Source organism: Protomyctophum parallelum, assembly GCF_964188405.1.
Source record: "Protomyctophum parallelum genome assembly, chromosome: 1".
NCBI lineage: Eukaryota > Metazoa > Chordata > Actinopteri > Myctophiformes > Myctophidae > Protomyctophum > Protomyctophum parallelum.
The window spans coordinates 1,280,473-1,292,972 of record NC_139697.1 but is presented as its reverse complement, the minus strand read 5'-3'; the positions used below and the strand labels follow the sequence as shown (position 1 = coordinate 1,292,972).

At 46.7% G+C, this 12,500-nt stretch overlaps 1 protein-coding gene across 1 annotated transcript in view; it reads left to right on the top strand.

The window, feature by feature from the left end:
• Nucleotides 1-12,500, top strand: part of col28a1a (collagen, type XXVIII, alpha 1a) — a gene marked incomplete at its 5' end in the record, with an annotated part of 82,652 nt that overhangs the window by 65,201 nt on the left and 4,951 nt on the right. The window contains 9 exon segments of the mRNA XM_083784547.1: nt 5,096-5,164; nt 5,307-5,375; nt 5,513-5,581; nt 5,869-5,949; nt 6,668-6,703; nt 6,803-6,839; nt 8,263-8,489; nt 10,669-10,996; nt 11,689-11,840. Coding sequence (XP_083640673.1) covers nt 5,096-5,164; nt 5,307-5,375; nt 5,513-5,581; nt 5,869-5,949; nt 6,668-6,703; nt 6,803-6,839; nt 8,263-8,489; nt 10,669-10,996; nt 11,689-11,840 — 1,068 coding nt within the window.

Below are 12,500 nucleotides of genomic sequence, written 5' to 3'. Positions count from 1 at the left end.
GGTAAATATAATGTTGGGGCATGTGGAGTTTGCTTTGGAGTTGCCCAAACTGCAAGTGCACATTTGAGTGAGGAGTCTGCTATAAACACAACACGAGATATATAGCTATATAGCTATAAACACAACACAAGATATATAGCTAGATAGCTATAAACACAACACGAGATATATAGCTAGATAGCTATAAACATATGGAGTTACATTTGTCTCTTTATTAACCAAACAAAAGAAAAATTAACCAAACAAAAGAAAAACATTTGAGAGAGAAAAAATCTAAACAGAACAAAAAACTATTTTTAATTCAAACAAATTAAAAACGCAATCAAAAAAAATATTTGCAAGCAAAAAAAAAATATATTTGAAAGAAAAGAAAAAATAATTGAGAACAAAACTTTTTTTTTTTTTTTTTTTTTTTTTTTTTTTTAATTAAAAATTAAAAATTAAACTACATAAAACAAAATACTTACTAAATGTTTGGGTAATAATAATATGTGTTGTGCTAAATAAAATGTTTTTAATGTTTTTTTTCCTTCGTTTGCGAATGAAAGTTTTTTTTTTCTCATTGCAAAACGCCTTCTCTCTCAAAACCTATGTCTTTGGTCTCGATTTTTTTTTTCTCTCTCAAAACCTATGTCTTTGGTCTCGATTTTTTTTTTTCTCTCTTGGATTATTTGTGTGAGGGGTGAAAGTTCAGAAGGCGGGTCCTACGCTGAAAAGATGTAAGACACCTCTCCATTGGCCACTGTCTTAAACCCTTGCTTAGGGTGCAAATCTCAACTGTTTTGGACGGGGGTGGGCTCGTTGGAATCGTGTCGCCCCCCTGGGGGCGTCTTTGGGGGGCTCAAGGTTCAGGGACCCCCAGGGACCCCCTGGGACCCCCCAGGGACCCCCAAATGGTAACTCTGTCATTTCTCAACCGTTTTTGACGGGGGTGGGCTTGTTGTGATTGTGTGGCCCCCCTGGGGGCGTCTTTAGGGGGCTCAAGGTTCAGGGACCCCGAGGGACCCCCCGGGACCCCCCAGGGACCCCCAAATGGTAACTCTGTCATTTCTCAACCGTTTTTGACGGGGGTGGGCTTGTTGTGATTGTGTCGCCCCCCTGGGGGCGTCTTTGTGGGTCTCAAGGTTCAGGGACCCCCAGGGACCCCCCAGGGACCCCCAAATGGTAACTCTGTCATTTCTCAACTGTTTTTGACGGGGGTGGGCTTGTTGTGATTGTGTCGCCCCCCTGGGGGCGTCTTTGTGGGTCTCAAGGTTAAGGGACCCCCAGGGACCCCCCAGGGACCCCCAAATGGTAACTCTGTCATTTCTCAACCGTTTTTGACGGGGGTGGGCTTGTTGTGATTGTGTCGCCCCCCTGGGGGCGTCTTTGTGGGTCTCAAGGTTCAGGGACCCCCAGGGACCCCCCAGGGACCCCCCAGGGACCCCCAAATGGTAACTCTGTCATTTCTCAACCGTTTTTGACGGGGGTGGGCTTGTTGTGATTGTGTCGCCCCCCTGGGGGCGTCTTTGTGGGTCTCAAGGTTCAGGGACCCCCAGGGACCCCCCAGGGACCCCCAAATGGTAACTCTGTCATTTCTCAACCGTTTTGGATGGCGGTGGGCTCGTTGGAATCGTGTCGCCCCCCTGGGGGCGTCTTTAGGGGGCTCAAGGTTCAGGGACCCCGAGGGACCCCCCGGGACCCCCAAATGGTAACTCTGTCATTTCTCAACCGTTTTGGACGGCGGTGGGCTCGTTGTGATTGTGTCGCCCCCCTGGGGGCGTCTTTAGGGGGCTCAAGGTTCAGGGACCCCGAGGGACCCCCCGGGACCCCCCAGGGACCCCCAAATGGTAACTGTCATTTCTCAACTGTTTTGGACGGCGGTGGGCTCTTTGGAATCGTGTCGCCCCCCCCTGGTGGCGTTCTCAAGGTTTTGGAGGTTCGGGGACCCCCCGGGACCCCCCAGGGACCCCCAAATGGTAACTCTGTCATTTCTCAACCGTTTTGGACGGCTCGTTGTTATTGTGTCGCCCCCCTGGGGGCGTCTTTGGGGGTCTCAAGGTTCAGGGACCCCCAGGGACCCCCCAGGGACCCCCAAATGGTAACTCTGTAATTTCTCAAAGTGTGTGAGAGAGAGAGCTATAGTAAGAAGAATATGCAGATGAATATAAATGGTTCTCTCTGTCTCTCCCTCCCATCAATAAAGATCTATCATAAAAATGTCAAGAGTTACCATGTGGAAGTCCCCAGGGGTCCCCGAACCTCCAAAACCCTGATAATGCGCCCAGAGAGGCAACACGATTCCAACGAGCCCACCCCCGTCCAAAACGGTTGAGAAATGACAGAATTACCATTTGGGGGTCCCGGGGGGTCCCGGGGGGTCCCCGAACCTACAAAACCCTGAGAACGCCCCCAGGGGGGCAACACGATTCCAACAAGCCCACCCCTGTCCAAAATGCTTGAGAAATGACAGAGTTACCATTTGGGGGTCCCTGGGGGGTCCCGGGGGGTCCCCGAACCTCCAAAACCCTGAGAACGCCCCCAGGGGGGCGACACGATTCCAACGAGCCCACCGCCGTCCAAAACGGTTGAGAAATGACAGAGTTACCATTTGGGGGTCCCTGGGGGGTCCCTGGGGGTCCCTGAACCTTGAGACCCACAAAGACGCCCCCAGGGGGGCGACACAATCACAACAAGCCCACCCCCGTCAAAAACGGTTGAGAAATGACAGAGTTACCATTTGGGGGTCCCTGGGGGGTCCCTGGGGGTCCCTCGGGGTCCCTGAACCTTGAGCCCCCTAAAGACGCCCCCAGGGGGGCGACACGATTCCAACGAGCCCACCCCGGTCCAAAACATTTGAGAAATGACAGAGTTACCATTTGGGGGTCCCTGGGGGGTCCCTGAACCTTGAGACCCACAAAGACGCCCCCAGGGGGGCGACACAATCACAACAAGCCCACCCCCGTCAAAAACGGTTGAGAAATGACAGAGTTACCATTTGGGGGTCCCTGGGGGGTCCCTGGGGGTCCCTGAACCTTGAGACCCACAAAGACGCCCCCAGGGGGGCGACACAATCACAACAAGCCCACCCCCGTCAAAAACGGTTGAGAAATGACAGAGTTACCATTTGGGGGTCCCTGGGGGGTCCCTGGGGGTCCCTTAACCTTGAGACCCACAAAGACGCCCCCAGGGGGGCGACACAATCACAACAAGCCCACCCCCGTCAAAAACGGTTGAGAAATGACAGAGTTACCATTTGGGGGTCCCTGGGGGGTCCCTGGGGGTCCCTGAACCTTGAGACCCACAAAGACGCCCCCAGGGGGGCGACACAATCACAACAAGCCCACCCCCGTCAAAAACGGTTGAGAAATGACAGAGTTACCATTTGGGGGTCCCTGGGGGGTCCCGGGGGGTCCCTCGGGGTCCCTGAACCTTGAGCCCCCTAAAGACGCCCCCAGGGGGGCCACACAATCACAACAAGCCCACCCCCGTCAAAAACGGTTGAGAAATGACAGAGTTACCATTTGGGGGTCCCTGGGGGGTCCCAGGGGGTCCCTGGGGGTCCCTGAACCTTGAGCCCCCCAAAGACGCCCCCAGGGGGGCGACACGATTCCAACGAGCCCACCCCCGTCCAAAACAGTTGAGATTTGCACCCTAAGCAAGGGTTTAAGACAGTGGCCAATGGAGAGGTGTCTTACATCTTTTCAGCGTAGGACCCGCCTTCTGAACTTTCACCCCTCACACAAATAATCCAAGAGAGAAAAAAAAAAATCGAGACCAAAGACATAGGTTTTGAGAGAGAAAAAAAAAATCGAGACCAAAGACATAGGTTTTGAGAGAGAAGGCGTTTTGCAATGAGAAAAAAAAAACTTTCATTCGCAAACGAAGGAAAAAAAACATTAAAAACATTTTATTTAGCACAACACATATTATTATTACCCAAACATTTAGTAAGTATTTTGTTTTATGTAGTTTAATTTTTAATTTTTAATTAAAAAAAAAAAAAAAAAAAAAAGTTTTGTTCTCAATTATTTTTTCTTTTCTTTCAAATATTTTTTTTTTTTGCTTGCAAATATTTTTTTTGATTGCGTTTTTAATTTGTTTGAATTAAAAATAGTTTTTTGTTCTGTTTAGATTTTTTCTCTCTCAAATGTTTTTCTTTTGTTTGGTTAATTTTTCTTTTGTTTGGTTAATAAAGAGACAAATGTAACTCCATATAAACACAACACCAGATATATAGCTAGATATCTATAAACACAACACAAGATATATAGCTAGATGGCTATAAACACAACACCAGATATATAGCTAGATAGCTATAAACACAACACCAGATATATAGATAGTTATAAACACAACACCAGATATATAGATACTGTCTTGTCTCTCAGGGGACAGACAGAGTGATATTGTGTTGTCTTTCAGGGGGACAGACAGAGTGATATTGTCTTGTCTCTCAGAGGACAGACAGAGTGATATTGTGTTGTCTTTCAGGGGACAGACAGAGTGATATTGTGTTGTCTCTCAGAGGACAGACAGAGTGATATTGTGTTGTCTTTCAGGGGGACAGACAGAGTGATATTGTGTTGTCTTTCAGGGGGACAGAGTGATATTGTGTTGTCTTTCAGGGGGACAGACAGAGTGATATTGTCTTGTCTTTCAGGGGGACAGACAGAGTGATATTGTGTTGTCTTTCAGGGGGACAGACAGAGTGATATTGTGTTGTCTTTCAGGGGGACAGACAGAGTGATATTGTGTTGTCTTTCAGGGGGACAGACAGAGTGATATTGTGTTGTCTTTCAGGGGGACAGACAGAGTGATATTGTGTTGTCTTTCAGGGGGACAGACAGAGTGATATTGTGTTGTCTTTCAGGGGACAGACAGAGTGATATTGTCTTGTCTTTCAGGGGGACAGACAGAGTGATATTGTGTTGTCTTTCAGGGGGACAGACAGAGTGATATTGTCTTGTCTTTCAGGGGGACAGACAGAGTGATACTGTGTTGTCTTTCAGGGGGACAGACAGAGTGATATTGTGTTGTCTTTCAGGGGGACAGACAGAGTGATATTGTGTTGTCTTTCAGAGGACAGACAGAGTGATATTGTCTTGTCTTTCAGGGGGACAGAGGCGCGGCAGGGATCCCGGGACCCTCGGGACCTCCGGGGATCGGCCTGTTCGGCCCCAAGGTCGGTGAGCATGTCGGATGTGTTTATATACTTATGCTTACTGTACGAGCCTACATTATGTATGTGTTTATATACTTATGCTTACTGTAAGAGCCTACATTGTGAACGGTGTAATGAAATAGTTCTGCACTACATTTCCCAGGGTTCTATGGGGCAGTCGGGGCCTCCGGGTTTACATGGGCTCCCAGGAGAAGGCATCCAGGGGCCAAAGGTATGAGACAGACAGACAGACAGACAGACAGACAGACAGACAGACAGACAGACAGACAGACACTGTGAAATAAGATGCAATAAAATCTAACCAAACTTGCTGTGTTGTTTCTCGACCCTTCTCTCTCTCTCCTCTAGGGGGAGCCTGGGTTCCAGGGCCCGATGGGCCCCCGGGGGCCCCCAGGGGAAAGCCTGCCAGGGGAAAAGGTACCGACACACACACACACACACACACACACACACACAGTCACACACACACACACACACACACACACACACACACACACACACACACACACACACACACACACACACACACACGGCTGTCACCATTAGGACATTCTGCTCTGCCATTATTCAGCACTCAGATAATTGCGATTAACGATTTAATTGGTGTGCGTGCGTGCGTGCGTGCGTGCGTGTGTGTGTGTGTGTGTGTGTGTGTGTGTGTGTGTGTGTGTGTGTGTGTGTGTGTGTGTGTGTGTGTGTTTCAGGGGGACCGGGGCATCTCAGGAGATCGGGGGAAGAGAGGAGATAAGGGAGACTTCGGAGAGTCAGGATCTGCAGGACCAATGGTATACTGTGACCTTTGACCTCCGGTGTATTATGACCGTACAGTCATTAACTGTGTTTTTGTGTGCAGCGGTTATTGCGTATAGAACAACCGGGGTTACGTTCATAACCTTTAGTGTTGTGTGCAGCGGTTATTGCGTATAGAACAACCGGGGTTACGTTCATAACCTTTAGTGTTGTGTGCAGCCGTTATTGCGTATAGAACCAGGGTTACGTTCATAACCTTTAGTGTTGTGTGCAGCGGTTATTGCCTATAGAACAACCTGGGTTACGTTCATAACCTTTAGTGTTGTGTGCAGCGGTTATTGCGTATAGAACAACCGGGGTTACGTTCATAACCTTTAGTGTTGTGTGCAGCGGTTATTGCCTATAGAACAACCGGGGTTACGTTCATAACCTTTAGTGTTGTGTGCAGCGGTTATTGCGTATAGAACAACCGGGGTTACGTTCATAACCTTTAGTGTTGTGTGCAGCGGTTATTGCGTTTAGAACAACCGGGGTTACGTTCATAACCTTTAGTGTTGTGTGCAGCGGTTATTGCGTATAGAACAACCGGGGTTACGTTCATAACCTTTAGTGTTGTGTGCAGCGGTTATTGCGTATAGAACAACCGGGGTTACGTTCATAACCTTTAGTGTTGTGTGCAGCGGTTATTGCGTATAGAACAACCGGGGTTACGTTCATAACCTTTAGTGTTCTAATCAGAGGTAAATGTTGCAGGGCCGGTCTGGAGCCAAGGGAGACCCTGGACTGACGGTGAGTCATTCATAATTCATGGCTGACGTGCTCTCAGTAAAACGTTTATTTCGTGCAGTATTAGTATTAGAATGATTTTTTTTTTTCTTTTGTCCACAGAGAGACGAGGTCATCAGGATAATAAAGGAGATCTGTGGTAAGATGATGTCACTGGTAGGATGATGTCACACTGTGGTAAGATGATGTCACTGGTAGGATGATGTCACAATGTGGTAAGATGGTATTTTTAGTTCTGCTTTTAACTCTTCACTGGAGTATGTATTATATGTGTTATACTTTACTTTATAGTACTTATACTTACAGTAGCCTGTATTATTCTTTATAGTACTTACAGTATATGTAGTAGCCTGTCTGCTATGGATGCATATTTATATTTTATACTTTATTCTTATATACATACATTATACTTACAGTATTATGTCAGGCACGTAACAACTCATTCAACTCACGATGCTAGGTTTACACAATGCTAGGTTTACACGATGCTAGGTTTACAATGACATGATGCTAGGTTTACAATGACACGATGCTAGGTTTACACAATGCTAGGTTTACACGATGCTAGGTTCACAATGACATGATGCTAGGTTTACAATGACACGATGCTAGGTTTACAATGACACGATGCTAGGTTTATACGATGCTAGGTTTACACAATGCTAGGTTTACATGATGCTATGTTTACACGATGCTAGGTTTACACGATGCTAGGTTTACATGATGCTATGTTTACATGATGCTAGGTTTACATGATGCTATGTTTACACAATGCTAGGTTTACATGATGCTAGGTTTACAATGACATGATGCTAGGTTTACAATGACATGATGCTAGGTTCACAATGACACGATGCTAGGTTCACAATGACACGATGCTAGGTTCACAATGACACGATGCTAGGTTTACAATGACATGATGCTAGGTTCACAATGACATGATGCTAGGTTCACAATGACATGATGCTAGGTTCACAATGACATGATGCTAGGTTCACAATGACATGATGCTAGGTTCACAATGACACGATGCTAGGTTCACAATGACATGATGCTAGGCTCAAAATGACATGATGCTAGGTTCACAATGACACGATGCTAGGTTCACAATGACATGATGCTAGGTTCACAATGACACGATGCTAGGTTTACATGATGCTAGGTTCAAAATGACATGATGCTAGGTTCACAATGACACGATGCTAGGTTCACAATGACATGATGCTAGGTTCACAATGACACGATGCTAGGTTCACAATGACACGATGCTAGGTTTACAATGACATGATGCTAGGTTCACAATGACATGATGCTAGGTTCACAATGACATGATGCTAGGTTCAAAATGACATGATGCTAGGTTCACAATTACATGATGCTAGGTTCACAATGACATGATGCTAGGTTCACAATTACATGATGCTAGGTTCACAATTACATGATGCTAGGTTCACAATTACATGATGCTAGGTTCACAATTACATGATGCTAGGTTCACAATTACATGATGCTAGGTTCACAATGACATTTTTACAAGATTTGCGTCGTGTCGTATCTCACAGGCTGCGGTCTGAAGTGCCGAGAGCGCCCCCTGGAGCTGGTGTTCGTCATCGACAGCTCGGAGAGCGTGGGGCCCGAGAACTTCGAGCTGGTCAAGGACTTCGTCAACGGCCTGGTGGACCGCGTGGCCGTGTCGCGCGAGGCCAGCCGAGTGGGCGTGGTCCTCTACAGCCACGCCAACATGGTGGTGGTCAGTCTGACCCAGCAGTCCAGCCAGGACGACATCAAGGTAACTATTACTGTATATACTGTAAATCAGGATGACATCAAGGTACGGTAACTATTACTGTAACCATTACTGTTTATACTGTAAATCAGGGTGACATTAAGGTACGGTAACTATTACTGTATATACTGTAAATCAGGATGACATCAAGGTACGGTAACTATTACTGTAACCATTACTGTTTATACTGTAAATCAGGGTGACATTAAGGTACGGTAACTATTACTGTTTATACTGTAAATCAGGATGACATCAAGGTACGGTAACTATTACTGTAACTATTACTGTTTATACTGTAAATCAGGATGACATCAAGGTACGGTAACTATTACTGTAACTATTACTGTTTATACTGTAAATCAGGATGACATCAAGGTACGGTAACTATTACTGTTTATACTGTAAATCAGGACGGGTGGAACTATTACTGTAACTATTACTGTTTATACTGTAAATCAGGGTGACATTAAGGTACGGTAACTATTACTGTTTATACTGTAAATCAGGGTGACATCAAGGTACAGTAACTATTACTGTTTATACTGTAAATCAGGACGGGTGGAACTATTACTATAACTATTACTGTAAATCAGGATGACATCAAGGTACAGTAACTATTACTGTAACCATTACTGTTTATACTGTAAATCAGGATGACATCAAGGTACGGTAACTATTACTGTAACCATTACTGTTTATACTGTAAATCAGGATGACATCAAGGTACAGTAACTATTACTGTAACCATTACTGTTTATACTGTAAATCAGGATGACATACAGTAACTATTACTGTTTATACTGTAAATCAGGACGGTGGAACTATTACTGTTTATACTGTAAATCAGGGTGACATTAAGGTACGGTAACTATTACTGTTTATACTGTTAATCAGGAAGTCATCGAGGTAGCGGTGGAACTATTTAACTCTTTGTACTGTTAACCAGGAAGTCATCGAGGTAGCGGTGGAACTATGTTAACCAGGAAGTCATCGAGGTAGCGGTGGAACTATGTTAACCAGGCAGTCATCCAGGTAGCGGTGGAACTATGTTAACCAGGAAGTCATCCAGGTAGCGGTGGAACTATGTTAACCAGAAAGTCATCCAGGTAGCGGTGGAACTATGTTAACCAGGAAGTCATCCAGGTAGCGGTGGAACTATTTAACCAGGAAGTCATCCAGGTAGCGGTGGAACTATTTAACCAAGGACTGTCTAAAGAGGACAAGAAGCGAAGACCGTACGGGCGCTCACATGGTGCTCCATGGAAGGAAAGAAACATGCGCAGTTGCAGACCAAGGAAGCTGAACGCGGAAGTGTTGGCTGCATAAAGCCCATTGCGCATGTTTCTTTCCTTCCATGGAGCACCATGTGAGCAACATGGCGGCGCCCTTACGGTCTTCGCTTCCTGTCCTCTTTATACAGTCCTTGTATTTAACCAGGAAGTCATCCAGGTAGCGGTGGAACTATGTTAACCAGGAAGTCATCCAGGTAGCGGTGGAACTATTTAACCAGGAAGTCATACAGGTAGCGGTGGAACTATTTAACCAGGAAGTCATCCAGGTAGCGGTGGAACTATTTAACCAGGAAGTCATCCAGGTAGCGGTGGAACTATTTAACCAGGAAGTCATCCAGGTAGCGGTGGAACTATGTTAACCAGGAAGTCATCCAGGTAGCGGTGGAACTATTTAACCAGGAAGTCATCCAGGTAGCGGTGGAACTATTTAACTCTTTGTACTGTAAACCAGGAAATCATCCAGGTAGCGGTGGAACTATGTTAACCAGGAAGTCATCCAGGTAGCGGTGGAACTATTTAACTCTTTGTACTGTAAACCAGGAAGTCATCCAGGTAGCGGTGGAACTATTTAACCAGGATGTCATCCAGGTAGCGGTGGAACTATGTTAACCAGGAAGTCATCCAGGTAGCGGTGGAACTATTTAACCAGGAAGTCATCCAGGTAGCGGTGGAACTATTTAACCAGGAAGTCATCCAGGTAGCGGTGGAACTATTTAACCAGGAAGTCATACAGGTAGCGGTGGAACTATTTAACCAGGAAGTCATCCAGGTAGCGGTGGAACTATTTAACCAGGAAGTCATCCAGGTAGCGGTGGAACTATTTAACCAGGAAGTCATCCAGGTAGCGGTGGAACTTAACGCTGTGTCCGTGTACCGTACGCTCCGTGCAGGCGGCGGTGAGGAAGATGCCCTACCTCGGCGAGGGCACCTTCACGGGCAGCGCCATCCTGCGCGCGGGCCAGCTGTTCCGCGCCTCGCGGCCCGGCGTCCGCAAGCTGGCGCTGGTGCTGACGGACGGCCTGGCGGACCGGCGCGACGCCACGCAGCCCGAGGAGGCGGCGGCCGTGCTGCACGCCATGGGGGCGGAGGTCCTGGTCATCGGCGTGGTGGACCGCGGCGACCCCATGTACGCCGAGTTCCGCCAGGAGATGACCGCCGTGGCCTCGGAGCCCGCCGACCAGCACCTCTACCTCATCCACGACTTCACCGCGCTGCCCGGTGAGCTAGGGATGGCGCCGTTAGCATCATTAGCATCGTTAGCATCATTAGCATTGTTAGAATTGTTAGCATCATTAGCATCGTTAGCATCATTAGCATCGTTAGAATTGTTAGCATCATTAGCATCGTTAGGATCATTAGCATCGTTAGCATCGTTAGCATCGTTAGCATCGTTAGCATCATTAGAATATTAGCATCATTAGCATAGTTACCATCGTTAATGCTAACCCATTAACTAACCCTAACCTCATCCATGACGTCCCCCAGCTGCCTGGTGAGTTAGAGAGCAGCACATTTTGATTTTAGTTTTAGTCATATATAGTCGCTTGAATAGTTTTAATTTAGTTTCAGTCAACATTTTATTCGACGAACATTTTCCGAAAACCACACTGAGCTGTACATGAGGTTAATAGAATACACATACGTTTGTAAATGGGCGAAGTGGCCCTTTAATAGTGACACAAATAATTGCAATGTTTCTGTCCCGTCATAGTGACATCATTGTCCCATCATTGTGACCTCATTATGACCTCATTGTGACATCATTGTCCCATCATTGTGACCTCATTGTGACCTCATTGTCCCATCATTGTGACCTCATTGTCCCATCATTGTGACCTCATAGTGACATCATTGTCCCATCATTGTGACCTCATTGTGACCTCATTGTGACCTCATTGTGACCTCATCAGCTCTAGAGAGCCAGCTGCTGAGTCGTATCTGTGAGAACGAGGACGGTGGAACCGTGTTCAGCCCCGGACCCCGAACCCCCCTGGTGGCTGTTCCCACGCACCACACCCTCCACACGCCCCCTTCACACCACTACGAGCTCCCAGACAGACAGGTGAGCAGGCAGACAGACAGACAGACAGACAGACAGACAGACAGACAGACAGACAGACAGACAGACACACAGACACACAGACAGACAGACAGACAATATCTGTCTTTAATATAAGACAAACATATAAAAGGTTACAATGTTGAGAAAGGAGGTTTTCCTTTACTTCCTGGACTACATGTTGTCAGCCCCCCCCCCCCCCCCCTATCCACAAGGAGGAGCAGTGCACCAAAGAATTATGGGAATTGTAGTCCAGTAGCCCAGTGTTTGTGACATCATGGACACTCCCTAAAATCTGAAATATCTAAAACCACAAATCACGTAAAGACCCACCAGGAAAGTGTTCTGAATCCTCTCAACAAGCTCATAGCGCGGCTATGAGCTTGTAAGTCTGCTATTTTTGAAAAATGAAAATGTGGCGCAAACTTTGAATATATATATTCTTTCAGAGCGAACGTTTTTAACTAAAATCTTTGCTTCTGGGGCGGGGGGGGGGGGGGGGGGGGGCGGGGGGGCTGGAGCAACATATTTTCAGATGGGGGTCGGTGGCCTAATTACATATAATTTTTGGGGTTCTTGACATGAAATATTGAGCACCACTGATATAGAAACATAGGGTTTTAACCCTTCCAGCACCACTGACACAAAAACATAGGGTTTTCT